Source organism: Mchenga conophoros, linkage group LG15 (assembly GCF_057382185.1).
Source record: "Mchenga conophoros isolate Kocher_MC1m ecotype Shallow Benthic linkage group LG15, M_conophoros_male_GT1.1, whole genome shotgun sequence".
Lineage (NCBI taxonomy): Eukaryota > Metazoa > Chordata > Actinopteri > Cichliformes > Cichlidae > Mchenga > Mchenga conophoros.
Window position 1 is genome coordinate 21,316,444 of NC_140540.1, and position 14,183 is coordinate 21,330,626.

General features: G+C 39.5%; 2 protein-coding genes across 4 annotated transcripts; both read left to right on the forward strand.

Annotated features, from left to right (window-relative positions):
- Positions 1–255: 255 nt before the first annotated feature.
- Positions 256–4,924, forward strand: LOC146558254 (hatching enzyme 1.2-like). Of its 3 annotated transcripts, XM_085246696.1 has the most exons (17): positions 256–334; positions 411–449; positions 532–597; positions 1,043–1,093; positions 1,302–1,352; positions 1,462–1,509; positions 1,820–1,870; positions 2,072–2,122; positions 2,396–2,455; positions 2,567–2,626; positions 2,698–2,754; positions 3,119–3,165; positions 3,239–3,308; positions 3,384–3,498; positions 4,037–4,209; positions 4,610–4,691; positions 4,782–4,924. In XM_085246696.1, exons 1-17 carry the CDS (start codon positions 286–288, stop codon positions 4,912–4,914), a joined length of 1,203 nt encoding a protein of 400 aa, XP_085102822.1. In that variant the 5' UTR covers positions 256–285; the 3' UTR covers positions 4,915–4,924. The 3 variants fall into 3 exon arrangements, with proteins under 3 accessions (XP_085102822.1, XP_085102823.1, XP_085102824.1); XM_085246697.1 differs by lacking the exon at positions 2,396–2,455; XM_085246698.1 differs by lacking the exons at positions 2,396–2,455; positions 2,567–2,626.
- A 3,004-nt stretch (positions 4,925–7,928) lies between these two features.
- ttll2 (tubulin tyrosine ligase-like family, member 2) lies at positions 7,929–13,813 on the forward strand. Its single transcript, XM_085247420.1, has 4 exons — positions 7,929–8,018; positions 9,778–10,012; positions 10,941–12,307; positions 12,533–13,813. The coding sequence occupies exons 2-4, from the start codon at positions 9,791–9,793 to the stop codon at positions 12,852–12,854; spliced, it is 1,911 nt and encodes a 636-aa protein (XP_085103546.1). The 5' UTR covers positions 7,929–8,018; positions 9,778–9,790; the 3' UTR covers positions 12,855–13,813.
- Positions 13,814–14,183: the final 370 nt, after the last annotated feature.

Below are 14,183 nucleotides of genomic sequence, written 5' to 3' on the forward strand. Positions count from 1 at the left end.
ATGATATGACACATTAAAAAAAGGCATGATATCCAGCTCAAATGCATAATAAATGACATTTTGCTGTCTCTCCCATAATCTCAATTCAAGATTGTTTGAGTGTTATATCGCCTCCTTGTGAAATGTCTCTTCCTACACTGCCAACCAAAAATAATGTAGCACCATCTAGTGGTTTAATTTTAGTTTGGACCGTTGTAATCAGTGGAAGTGATGACACCTGTGGAGACAGTAACATGTCTATATCAGAGAGACAACACCTGTTACAGCTTTTCTCTTTGCCAAAAGATGTCTTGCTGCATTATGTGGCTGCTGGCCGCCTTCTGCCTGTCAACAGGTACAGCCTAAAAACATATGTACTGCAAAGTATGGATTTTTAGCTTAATAGTGATAATGTTTTTGTGTGTATGTAGTTGGCAGTGTTCCCATCAGTCCCGCCGGTCCTTTCGCAGGTTGGTGCTCATTAAATTCATTTGCATGTTTGATTTGCATATGCTGCAACATATCAAATCTGAGGATTCTACATTTTTGTAGGTAATGTTTCTTTAAATGCCACTACCACGGGTGGGTATGAGAGCACCACTGCAGCGACTCCAAGAGGTAAGCTCCAGAGTTTGTTTGTTTTTTTAATTCATAATCAATAACATTTCCAAATGTAGTTAAGATATTGAAAGTGTCACTTTCAGTTAGTGCCTATTTTTGTGTGGGTGTGGGGGTGTGTGTGGATTTCAGAGTGGATGCAGTGTGAGATGTGCAGCAGTTCCCCTTACTTGTGACATGATAGATTTTTGATGTGATGTTTTTTTTTTTAATTACGCCCACAATGCCACCACCTCTGCTCCAGACTTGTGATCAGTTTATGCACTTGCACTGTTTTTAGATTTGCTAGAATACAATGATGACTTAAAGATTTTCTAACACTTGATACAATAGAAGTTTCTACAGACAGAATATTTTTTGCTTCATTTGTGTCATATGGTGAAAGTTCTTTACACCCTTAAAATAAGTGGAAACATCATTGATATTAGCTGTATTTTTATTTCAGATTATGCCTTTTCTCTAAATCCCACCATGAATACCACCAGCTCTGCTCCAGGTTGGTGCTCACTGAATCACTCAGAATATTTTTCATTTGCTAGATCATGAATCCAGTCCACTTAACTGTCTCCAGGGTGGTTGTTGTGCATCTGGTATTATTTAGTGTGGACCACTGCATACAATGGCTGTCCAGTAACCCAGAATATTTGATTCTGGTATCGTTACGGTCATTTATATGAAATATATGTACTGGATTTTCATTTCAGTGGGTGCAACTCCTTTAAATGATGCTCTGAATGCCAGCAGTCTTGCTGAAGGTTGGTTCGGAATTATTTTAGAGTTATGTCTTTGGAAAGCCATTATTGTCCAATATATTTTGTACATGCTTAAAAGTGGAAATTGTCAATACTGGTCTTTGCCTTTCAGATCATATTTTTTTAGAAAACACTCTGAACGCTATGAGCTCTGTTCCAGGTTGGCATCTGGTTAATTCACTAGCACCCTTATACATTTGTTGCTTTCTCTAATTAAGAAAATTGTTTTGGGAATTGTACCATTTCTATGGTTATGTATAACCAAAGAACAGATTTAGTATTTTGTTTCGTGCGCTTTATAAACACTGCTTCCATTTCGGTTGGCACAGCTCCTTTAAATGATGCCCTGAATGCAAGCAGTCTTGCTGAACGTTTGTGCTAATGTGTTTCTGTGGGTTATGTCATTGGAAAGTCATCAGTGTTAATATAACTCTGCCTGTTCAAAAAGCGAAACTTGATGTTTGTTTCAGACAATGCCATATATTTAAATGACACCTTCAATACCATCAGCTCTGCTCCAGGTTGGTGGTCACTGAGTGACTCAGATTATTTTCCATTGGTAGAATATGAATTCCATCATTATTCTTAACTCCCTTGTAAATCCCAGGATGGTTGGTGTGTGAAATTCTTTGATTATTATTATTATTTTTTTGTATTGTTACGGTCATTTATATGGAATCTGTAATGCACAATGTAAACCCTGGATGTGCTTTATATTTCAGGTGGTGCAACTCCTTTAAATTATGCTCTGAATATCACCAGTCTTGCTGAAGGTTGGTGCAAATAATTGCTTTGTCATTGGAAGGCCATTAGTGTTAGTTTACTGTGTACATGCTTAAAAATTGGAAAGATGGTCAATATTGGATGTTTGTTTCAGATTATCCCTTAAATTTGAATGACACCCACAATAATACAGACTCTGCTACAGTTTTGTGTTGGCTTGACTCACTTGCACTAGTCTACTGTTCTAAGATTAGACATTGACAGACAGCTCCTGCAGATTAATTGTATCCTTCTTGATTTAAAAACATTGTGCGTACTTGTAGTTGGTTTAGTTGGTCCACGATTTTTAACTGATGCCCTGAATGCCACCAGTCCTGCTGCAGGTTGGTCATTATTTTTGTGGTTTACATCTTCACAATTAGTTTTTAGTATTAGTATTTTGTACATGCTTAAAAGTGTAAACATGATGGACGTTGAATGCGTTTCTGTTTCAGACTACGCCACATCTTTCAATGACACCCACATTACTTCAAATACAACTGGCTCTGCTCCAGGTCTGTTTTCACAAGACTTCAGACTGTCAGGTTTTATGTTTGAGGTGTTCTAAATATGTGGCTGTCTGCAGGTGCTGCAGCTCCAGAACCTGAATCTTCAAAGAATAAGAGTGCAGAAACTTTGAAAGGTAAAACTTGAGCATAGCATGAGATTAGACTGGCCACAATCCTGGCAGATTAGCTAGTGTTAGCACTTATACACATCCTATTATAGACAGTATTTAAGATGCTTTAGCCAGCCCAGATGAGATAGTCAGATCCCATCAAGCACTATTTCAGTTAATTGATGTCCAATCAGCTGGCTCTGTTGTGGGATCTTTCTTATCTCGCTGCCTCTTGCCTTGCACATATGGCCATGGAACAGCCAATCACAAAATTGAGCCTTACTCCAGATGGAAAAACCAGCCTCTTGATTAGTGGGCCACACTAAACCACTTAATTTTCATGTCCAATGACTACTTTTTCTGATTTTTAAATCCTGCACTTTGTCAGAGTTTGATCAAGACATGCCAGTCCAGGAGGGAGACATTCTAATTCCGGTAAGATGGAGGGGTTTTATATTTATTTATGTTTTGTGTGGTACTGCTGATTGCTGTATGTTTAAACTTGCAGGAGAGCAGAAATGCTGTACACACTCTGTGGCCGGATGCCACCACCTCTTACATCATCACTGATGAACTGGGTAGGTTGTTGTCCCTCAAATAGGACCAGATATTTGATTACTGAATGATAACTGATTTGGTTTTGACTCCAACAGTTTCCCGAGAGGCAGAAATTAAAGCTGCCTTTAAGATGATATCGGATGTCACATGTATTCGTTTTAAGAAACGAGACACCGAGTCGAGCTATTTGAAGCTTGTGACTGGCAATGGGTAAGAAGTCAACTATCTCTGGGTAGGTTTGTTATTTTGTTAAAGATGAAGCAGTACAGGAAATTGCCATAACAAATTGTTTCCAAGGAAACAATTTGTTATGGCAAAGCAACAGTAAGGAAAATCAGAAACTTCCAGCATTTGCGGGCCTGCCCTTTGCCACTCCTGTTTTTATTACAGGTCTGTCTCTAAAGGCTTCAATCATTCAATCCCATTTTATACTGTGGTGGTTTCACTAGAGACTTGAACACTGGATACTAGAAAGGGATGGGGAAGAAAAGCTTTAATGAAAGATTAATAGATGGGGAAACGACATGCTTGGCAGCAAAAGGGAAAGCCCATAAAGTAGGCACTCATTAAAGCCTGCCCAACAATTATTTAATCTTATTACTAGTTTGTGACACAAATTGAGGCCTGTTCCATTCAATTTGGTACATTTTGGTTTCAGCCTCCATTATCCATATATTCAGACATTAAGGGAGAATCTCAGGTCAGAACTGAGTGGTTGAACTCTAACATTTATTTATTTTGCACCTAGCTGTGCCTCATTCGTTGGTTGTCAAGGAGGAGCCCAGCGGCTCTTCTTTGCTTCAGAGTGCACCGTGGGGAACCTTTGCCATGAACTGCTCCATGCTCTGGGACTGTATCATGAACACACTCGTGAAGACCGGGATAAATATGTCACAGTGAACTGGCAGAATATTGTGGCAGGTACACAAGCTTGTTTGCTTTTTGCATTAGTTGTAATGCAGTTAAAAACAAGTTGTATCCAGATTGTTCACTCAGCCCAGTTCCTTTGGATGCAATTGAAGTCTTTGGTCAGTAAAAGTGAGACCTCTTGGTTTGTATAATGGAAAATATGCCCCCAGTGGTGTCGATGGAATGTAAAGTATGACTTTGTGCACATGAATGTTAAGATCCTCTCCTGCCAGCTCAGTCCCTCCTTGTCAAAGCCTTCATCTTCTTGAAACAAGAACTATAACAGTCTCTTGTAATGCACATCAAAAAAGGAACATTAACTTGAGTATGAAGAAATTACTTTGGCTATTATTGTGATACAGTAGGTGCATCATGTTCAACTATGCCATTTTGGATTTCTTTTTCCTTAAAGGTAAAGAAAATAACTTCAAGGTGAAGCATGGAAACACTCAAAACCTACCATATGATCTCGCGTCCATAATGCACTACGGGCGGTAAGTTGACGACTTCCTCATTTTATTTTCTAATTTTAAAGTACTTGAAACAGACTCCAGATAAGTTTACCCTCCCCCCTGGTCTTGCAGGGATTTCTTCAGTACAAATGGAAATCCAACTGTGTTGCCTAAGCAGAGTGGTGTGGAGATAGGTCAGAGGAAACATCTGAGCCAGCTGGACATAGAAAGATTGAATAAACTCTACAGCTGTGGTAAATTGTGAAACTAAACAATTGCGTGTTTCATTTTATAACCATTACATGTTGAATTGACAGTAAATGTGGCACAGACAAAAGCAACCCTGAAATTTCTTTCAGGTCTTATCTTAGGTCGGATACTGCAGTACCTCCTGCCTGACAGGAGTAGTTTGTCTTAACACTGTTGTTATTGTTACCATAACCTAACCCAGGCAAATCTTTGCATCATGGGAGGAAGTGGAGAGACACCACACAAATATGAAATCCTTCAGCTAGTGTATTCAACCCAACACCTTGCTGTGAGCCAACAGTGTTAATCACTACATCACTATGCTGCACAGCAGTCATTTTAAAATACTTTTCCAGTAATCATTCAAATATTCATTTAAGCAGTCATATCTCCAGAATACATATGAAGAGTTCGAGGTAGTTGTTTATTTGGATTTTACTGGACAGATTCACAGGTGATGGGGGGGGGGGGGGAGAGAATACACATCTTTTGCAAGCACATTAGATTCCCATGACTTCCACATAGGAAGGGCATTAGAGAACAAATGCATGACATAACATGTTTTCATTAAAAAAAATAAAAAGACACTTTCACAAAAAATTCTATACCCAGCGTATTTTATAGATTGGTTCAGAAGGGTAAAGGAAAAAAATCAATTATTAATCTCAGGAGTTTCCCCTTCAGCTCAAATGCATAATAAATGACATTTTGCTGTCTCTCCCATAATATCGGTTCAAGATTGAGTGTATGTCGCCTCCCTGTAAAATGTCTCTTCTATCACAGCCAAACAGGAATAATGTAGCGTCATCTTGTGGTTTAATTGTAATTTGCAACGCTGTAATCAGTGGAAGTGATGACACCTGTGGAGATGGTAACATGTATATATCCGAGAGACAAAAGCTTTTACAACTTTTCTTTCTCAAAAGATTCCTTGCTGCCTTCTGTGGCTGCTGGCTGCCTTCTGCATGTCAACAGGTACAGCATAAAAACATACGTACTACAAAGTGTGGATTTTTAGCTGAATATTAATAATTAGTGATGGCCAAATGAAGCTTTCTGAAGCTTGTATTGGGGAAAAAACGGTTCATTACTCGAAGCTTTTCAGCAGTCCTCTCTGGTGACATCTTCTGGCCAAAAATATGAAGAGCAGCTTGAATCCACAAAAGAGAACCAACTGCTTCATAATGATTGCTCACTCTGCAGAGTGGAATTCTGTCTGATATTGGGCTGCCGTTGTTGCTTTGAACGTGTATTTGTTGGTGGTTTAAAAAAAGTGTTTATTTGTTTAATAAATAATTTTGACCAGTAAACTCTCCTTTTTTTAAACATGCACCATTGTGTGGTCTTTCTTTGCTTATGTCTTCTTGATGTTGGTAAATACAATAATTGAAAAATACCACAGTACATATAATGTACAACACATTATGGAGTATGCGTCTGCTGTGAGGTCCTGCCTCCATGCAATTAACCGCTAGACGGGTGTATTTATAAATAATATTATATTAGGGACATTTTCCCAGACCTATTTCTGATCTGGGGGTAGAATTGATTGTGAAATGGAAAGGGAAAATGCTTATGAACTTGCAAATTAAAAACATGATGCATTTAAAGTAGCCCTTTCTCATTTTTATTTAAGAGTCTGTTCTAGTGTGCGATGGCCAAACCTGCTGATTTAAATTTAACCATTTAAATCAGCTGTAATGGATCAAGAACACCTCTAAAACCTGCAGGACACCAGCCCTCGAGGCCTGGGTTTGGACACCACTGCTCTAGAGGTTATTTTTATTTATAATCAGTAACATTTAAAGTGTATTTATGTTTAAAGTTTAACTTTCAGTTGGTGTCCTTTTATTTTTTTTCTAAAGATACTCATCAGGTTGGATGTTGGTGCAGACTACATGCATGTAGATTTCAGAGTGGATGCGGTATGAAATATCCAGCAATTCCCCTTATTTTAAGAGTTCTAATATGATATGAGATTATGCTTTTATTTGTTTTTCTTTTGTTTAAAATTGCACCCACAATGCCACCAGCTCTGCTCCAGACTGGTGATCAGTTAATGCACTTGCACTATTTTTAGATTTGCTAGAACACAATGATGACTTAAAGAATTTCTAACACTTCTATTGTGATACAATAGAACCGTGAATACCACCAGCTCAGCTGCAGGTTGGTGTTCATTGAGTGACTTGGATTACTTTACATTAGTAGAATATGAATTCCTTTACTAATTTAATTTTCTTTACTCCTTTGTAAATCCCAGGATGGTTGGTATTGCAGCTCCTCTAAAACAAACGGCCAGAGCAGGCTAAATATCGGGATACTGACGCGCAGCAATAAACAAAAAAATGCACTTCTGAGCCATTTGTTCTGTTTATTCAACCATTACTGTCTTTTTCCTTAAAGGGAAAGAAAATAACCTCAAGGTGAAGCATGGAAACACTCAAAACCTAAAATATGATCCCAGCTCTATAATGCACTACCCGCTGTAAGTTGAAGTCATCCTTATTTCATGATTTCCAATTTTTTTTTAAGTACTTGAAACAGACTCTGGACCCCCACCCCATCTGTCTTGCAGGTCTCGCTTCAGTACAAATGGAAATCCAACTGTTGCCTAAGCAGAGTAGTCAAATTTATCTGTGTTGCAATAACTTTTGTTGCCACCATGGTCGTCTTCTTATGAACAACAGAAACACTACAGTAGCATCATGCCACATGCAAGAATCAAAAGATGAAATTTGTAAAAGCAGAAGGGGCAAGCAAAAAAGTTTAGAGCGATTCAGGCTCAATATTGACATTTGAAAAGCTGTATATGATGATCAGTCATGACTCGACATCGAGTGATGGAGGTATTGTGGGGAAGTTTGTCCAGTCTGAAAAGGAGACTGTGTAATATGAACATAGACATCCAGTGCTGTATTCTAAATGTACTTCATATATCCACAACGATCAACAGTAGCAGGCTGAGAGTCTAGTTTGGTCTGTAGGAGGAGCTAAGAGAACAGGAAGCCTGTCGGTATTAAGCTGTGGGTAACGTGATCAGAGAAGAAAGACTTTTGCATCCTACCTTTCATTTATCTGTCAGGAAACAACGGCTTTTAAACTCAACTCAGTTTAAAGGTAAGCTCAGTAAATTTGACATTTATATTCAATTTTCATCCATTAGTGCATTTTCTTTAAGCAGTGCAGATGAAGACTTTCTTGCATTTTGTCCTTTGCTGCAAACATTGTGAGGAAATATCCTTGCCACTGTTTTTGTTTTGTGTGAGAAGAAGCAATCATATGTTCAAATGTTTTTAAGAGGTTTTCAAAGTCTGGAATGCAGCATAGTCCCCCTTTTAAAAAGGAGCCTATTGGTAAGCTGGCATACTGGAGCTTCAGTCTGATCCCTCTTTCTTGGCAGACGGTGGACAAAGTGTCGGTTTTGTTTGGGCGTCTCAGATTTAGCGTGTAAATGCTTTGGATTACACACAAGGTGCTGAGTGTCCAGCCAAGAGATAAACTGTTAAGTGGCAGCTCAACGTTGTTTGAAATCTTTGAACTGTAGTTGAATTTTGCCTAGAAGATACAAAAAGGATGTGGAAATTTTCCCACTCAAAATCTAGTAATTTTGCTCACAAACTCACTGGTGTGCCTGTGATCAACATGCCAAGCAAATGGATGCTTATATTTTGACGCAGATTTGAGTTGGCACATCTGGCAGCTCCGTGTAATCAAACCTGTTCGATATATATGCTCTTTTTTCCATGGTGCCATTTACTGTGATTAGGGTTCCTGGTCCATCAAAACACCCCCAAAGCATTAAGTTCCCACATGACAGTGGGGATGGTCTCCTTAAGGTGGAAGGCTTCTCATTTTTCACACTAAATGAAGGAAACATCATTGTGGACAAACAATTAAATTTTTGTTTCATCTGACCATAACACAGAAGACCAGAAGTCGTCTTCTTTGTCCAGATGACCCTTTACAAAGGCCAGGCGGGCTTTTGTGTGCCTTATCTGGAGAAGTGGCGTCCTCCTTGGTCTGCATTCATGGAACCAAGCAGTGTCAGAGTCCGTTGGAGTGCCTGCCTAGAGACATTGTCACCAGCAGAGCACAGATTCACCAGGATGGCCTTGGTGGTGATTCATTTTCACCTCTCTCACTATCCTCCTCGCCAACACAGGTGTTATTTTTGGCTTCCAACCACGTCCTCTGCAATTTTCCACAGCGTGGAACACCTTGTATTTTTTAATAATACTTTGCACTGTAGCCACTGGAGCTTGAAAACATTTAGATATGGCCTTGTAGCCCCTTCCTGACTTGTGAACAGCCACAATGCAAAGCTGCAGGTCCTCCCTGAGCTTCTTTGTCCCAGCCATGACTGTCCACAAGCCAACTGCAGAGAACTGCTCTTTTTCACCTGTTGAGCTGATTAAAACAGCTATTCCCAATTAATCAGGGTATTTAGGATGCTTTAGAACATCTTGGATTTTTTGGAATAATATAGAACTTTGGATTTTCCCAGAGACTGTGAAAGTTTGTAAAGGGTATGAATAATTTTGGACATGACACCTTTTGATCAAATGTAAATAAAACTTTCTGGAAAGCTTAAACTGTTAGTGTTTTAGGAAAACAGCTCTATTTTTTTTAGGTTCTCTTATGTTTTTGCGATGCATTTGGATGTTGGTTTTTTTTGGATGATATCCGTGCACGTTTTATGGTCTGCCAATATTTGATAAAGTGATGACTATTTCTCCTATATGGCACTTTATCATGCTAAATTTCCTTTTATATCACACCACATCCTCCAATTTTATAAATGCTAAAATGCTAATGTAACTTAGGTTATTAAATTAAGTTACAATAAAATTCTGACGTTATTCTGTTGTATCTATAGTGGGTGATGCTGCATGGCTGCATCCTTGGTGTTCAGACTGCACGACAGAGGCCCCGAGCTGGTGAGGGAGGTGCTTCTGGAGCGAGGCTGGGAGGAGTATAATGAAGGAGAGCGTGAGGAGGAAGACTGGAACCTTTACTGGAGAGGCTCTTTATTTCAGACCTCACAATATCACAACCTGCTGCCGTGGCAACGCCTCAACCACCATCCTAAAACTGTTGGCATCACACGCAAGGTGCACGTCTACATAGATTTTTTTTTTAAACTTCATGTCATGACAGACGTATTACCAGAAAAAGAAACTGTTCATTTGAATCTCATTCCTACGTCGAGAAATGTAAACGACTCTCGTACAACAAAACTCAGCTCTTGAGCTGTTTAAATTTTTTTGCGTCAGTGCTTGAAATGTTGGAAAAGCACAAAGCATAACTTCTGGGATTCACACATCTGCAACCAGTTCAACTAACAAGCATGATTTTGGACCAGGAAATTCAAACCTAGAACCTTCCTGCAGTGAGGGTCCGTGGTAATTACTCTACCACTGTGCCATCTGGGCAGGAATGCAAAATATTAAAGAAAAAAAATTGTAAATGGATGATTAGTAGACTCTGACTACTTGTACATACGCTCACTTCATCTGAAACTTCAACCAAGTGTAATAGTATGTACATGAGAACAACAAGGAAGAGCATAACAGGTCCGTTAGAAATGTACTTTTTGTCGTTACCCTCTGCTGATTAAACTTTTATCACCAGGGGTCAGCATTATACCAGTGTTTGAGTTTCAGACGTGCTGTTCTCTTTGATATTTCTTATTTTCCCTGCCCTTATTTCCTGAACAGGCTTCGTCTTTTCTGGTGGAAAATGCAATTAACAACATTCTTAATGACTTTCCTTGTTAAATACAGGTTGTATTGATTCACTTTCTCATGATCCTGTGGTGCAAAGTGGTAATCTACTGCCCTTTGACTTCAACTTCTGAAATATCTTCAGCACACCACATAAATGTTTGTGATATAAAGTCAGTGGTTGTCTCTTCACATTCTGTTGATAGTTTTAGTTAATTTGGGAAGATTTTACATCATTTTCAACAAAGTAATTTTTAAAAAGAAAACCTGAATTTATACCAAATGAATTATTTGCATTTCTTTCGGATTTCTTTAGGATTGCTTGGCACGCAACCTGAGGAGAATGAAAGCAACATTTGGTTCAGCTCTCTATGACTTCAGTCCCACCACTTTCATCCTCCCCAATGACTACACCTGCTTCCTGGCTGAGTACAACAGACTGCGTCTGGCCAGAGGAACATCGGTCTACTGGATAGTTAAGCCTGTGGATCTCTCCAGAGGTCGAGGGATCTTCATCTTCGAGGATATTAAAGACTTGGTTTATGATTGCTCTGTTGTCATTCAGAGGTACATTAGCAGCTCTCTGCTGATCTCCGGCTACAAGTTTGACTTGAGGATTTACGTGTGTGTGAAGAGCTTTCATCCACTGACTGTGTACATTCATCGAGAAGGCCTGGTGCGTTTTGCCACTGAGAAGTTCAACCTGTCATCTCTGCATAACCTGTATGCTCACCTCACTAACACCAGCATCAACAAGTTCGGTCCCTTCTACAAAACTGAAAAAGGAAGAGTGGGCCGGGGATGTAAGTGGACCATGAGCAAATTCAGACATTTTCTCCACAGTCAACAGATCAACGAGCTGCTTCTGTGGCAGAGTATCAACAACATCGTCACTCTGACCCTCCTCGCCATTGCTACATCAGTGCCCTCCTGTCCTAACTGTGTGGAGTTGTTTGGATTTGACATCCTCATAGATGCCAAGTTTAAGCCCTGGCTGCTGGAGGTCAACTACAGCCCTGCACTCACACTGGACTGCCAAGCTGATATTTCAGTGAAGAAAAAGCTAGTCAGTGATGTCATTGATATGATGAACTACACATCGACCGACAGCTTAAGAGACAGAGCTTATCGGAAACATAGGTACAAGCAACCTTGTTTTAAGGCGAACCACCCGTCTGCACCTGTGCTCTCAACGTTAAACCATCAGAAGAAAAAGAGAGGTAACAAGGGCTCGCACACTCAAATTCTCCCTCTGCTAAAAACGTCTCATCAGCCTGAAAAGACAAAACGGGGTAAGCTTAAACAGCGTGACCTTGAAGCCAACTACCAAAGATGCCTTCCGCCTTTTGAATTATCGAAGATACGTGAAGCTAGATGCAGAATAATTAACACCAGTGCTATCAAACTCCACACCAACCAGACCCAAAACCCGATACTGGGCCAGGATTCAAGGACAAATGAGTCAGCGTTGAACAGACAGTCTCGTCAGCCTCTTGTATCGTACCTCATGAACAACGGGTCTCTTTACAGGTCTGATGTTACAAACCATGACAACTCTGAAACTGAAGCTGAGAGGCAGCGCTCAGGAGAGACAGACGTTTCCTCTTTGACACCTGACACCCAGGAGAGTGAGGAAGCGTTCACACGGCCTGCTGCGTCCTGGAAGCTCCCAAACATTTACAGGTACTGTAAATTTGCAAAATGTCAAACGAAGAACAAATCGTTGGTTTTAAAAGTGGAAAGTTTGACCTATTACTATTGCTTAAATTACTTCTGACTTGGAATATTTTACAATTTTGGTGAAAATTGCATTTTTATGCCTTGAAATTCATAAAACTGAAGCCAGTTTGAGAACCTTTAAAATTTTTTAAAAAGGGATGACAATTGACTCTTTTCAAACGTTCACAGCACAAAGCCAGTTCGGATCACTGCGGAGAAAACCACAGGGAATGGACAAAATATTCCACCAGTGAAGGTTGGAGACTTCATAAGGACGTTTCCATTTAACAGGGCTACTCTGAAAGCCTCGCAGCACGAACTGGACATAAGGACAGTCCTACAGGAGATTCAGAGCCTAACTGGACAGTTGGTTTCAGGCAAAGGACACAAGATGAAGAGCAGGAGAGAAGAGAAGGTGACAGCAGATAAGGATGCTGATACTGACTTTGATTCGCTGTTGTGGGGACCAAAAGATCCTCCATTGATCAGCCAATGCTTCAAATCAACTTAACCTGTGGCATACTCTAGCTGGTGTAAATGAATACTCACTTATACTGCATGGTGCTTTTCTACTGTTTTCTTTAGGGTTGGAGGCTCTGATAGGCTGTTTTTTTCTGGGTTGGTTTGTTTATTTGACCTAACACATCATTAGTGAGGATCCTACAGCCCTTTGTGTAGCTTGCATCAGAACATATTTCATTTATATGTTAAATATGATCAAATTTGCTGGTAAATTGAGTTTCTTTATATGCTGTAGTCACGGGAACAAGATTAGCTTTTACACGAAAACCTGTGGTTGTTAAAGAAACTTTTAGACAAACGTATCTGTGATTGATTGTTTTTATGATTATAAAAAAGCGTTATTGGTTAGTAGTGGACTTTGACAGACTCCCACGTGAACACATATTTTAATGGGCTGTGAGACAGTGACTCTTTTCTAATTAAAGTAGTTAATGTACACATTTTTGTCGTGTGGCTCTGAAATGTACTGTGGCTCTTTAAGTTGTTTGAAACTTTGAAAACATCTATTAGAAAGAGGGGATTTGCCATGAACTCTGCTGCTCTCACGCATCTGATCTGGTTCTGCACAAAACTGGTGAAAATGTGGACTTCTACGGAGATCACTAAGGTTTCAAAATTTCTACAAAGTTGCCAGAAGGACAGGTATATAGCATTAAAGCTGAGTGGAACAGTGGTTAGCACTATTGCCTCACAGCAAGAAGGACCTGAGTTTGACTCTACCATAGGGCTGGGCCATGTCATACTGTTCACGATAATACCGGTATAATTTCATGCAACGATAAGAAAATGAAATATCACGATAGAATATGGGTAAAACGTGCATGCGCAGTGCCTTTGTTTTCATATGCACATGGCGAAAAAGGCACGGCGGCGTATTGTGTGTGTATAACCTCTTTTTTAAGTTTTGTGGATATTATACATGGTTATGCTGAGGATATGTCGGCCAATTTCCACCGGAAATGCCTTTTGGTTAAACTGTCAGCAAGGAATTTGCATTTGCACTGTTAAATTTTTATATAACTTTAATGCAAAAAACAGCTGCTTGTTTAAGTGAAAATACATTGATGGGTTCTTTTTTTTTTTTTGCACTAATAAAATTGTGGAGTTGTGAAGTATTTTGTGTCAATTATATCGTCAGTTATATCGTTATCGCAAACTTTCAAATGTATATCGTGATAAATATTTTTGGTCATATCGCCCTGCTCTACTCAACCATCTGGCTGGGAACTTTCTGTGTAGAGTTTGCTTGTTGTCATAATAATGAGTTACAACTCAGTGCAAAGCTTCAAATATCAGAAGGAAACTGTATGTGTAGGTG

Bases quoted from the DNA above. Each gene is read 5' to 3' on its own strand.
- LOC146558254 (XM_085246696.1), top strand. From the start codon at position 286: ATGTCTTGCTGCATTATGTGGCTGCTGGCCGCCTTCTGCCTGTCAACA. The intron at 1,871-2,071 runs GTTGGTGGTCAC...TTTATATTTCAG, and splicing joins TACCATCAGCTCTGCTCCAG to GTGGTGCAACTCCTTTAAAT. The intron at 2,456-2,566 runs GTTGGTCATTAT...TTTCTGTTTCAG, and splicing joins TGCCACCAGTCCTGCTGCAG to ACTACGCCACATCTTTCAAT.
- ttll2 (XM_085247420.1), top strand. From the start codon at position 9,791: ATGGCTGCATCCTTGGTGTTCAGACTGCACGACAGAGGCCCCGAGCTG. The intron at 10,013-10,940 runs GTGCACGTCTAC...GGATTTCTTTAG, and splicing joins CTGTTGGCATCACACGCAAG to GATTGCTTGGCACGCAACCT. The intron at 12,308-12,532 runs GTACTGTAAATT...AAACGTTCACAG, and splicing joins AAGCTCCCAAACATTTACAG to CACAAAGCCAGTTCGGATCA.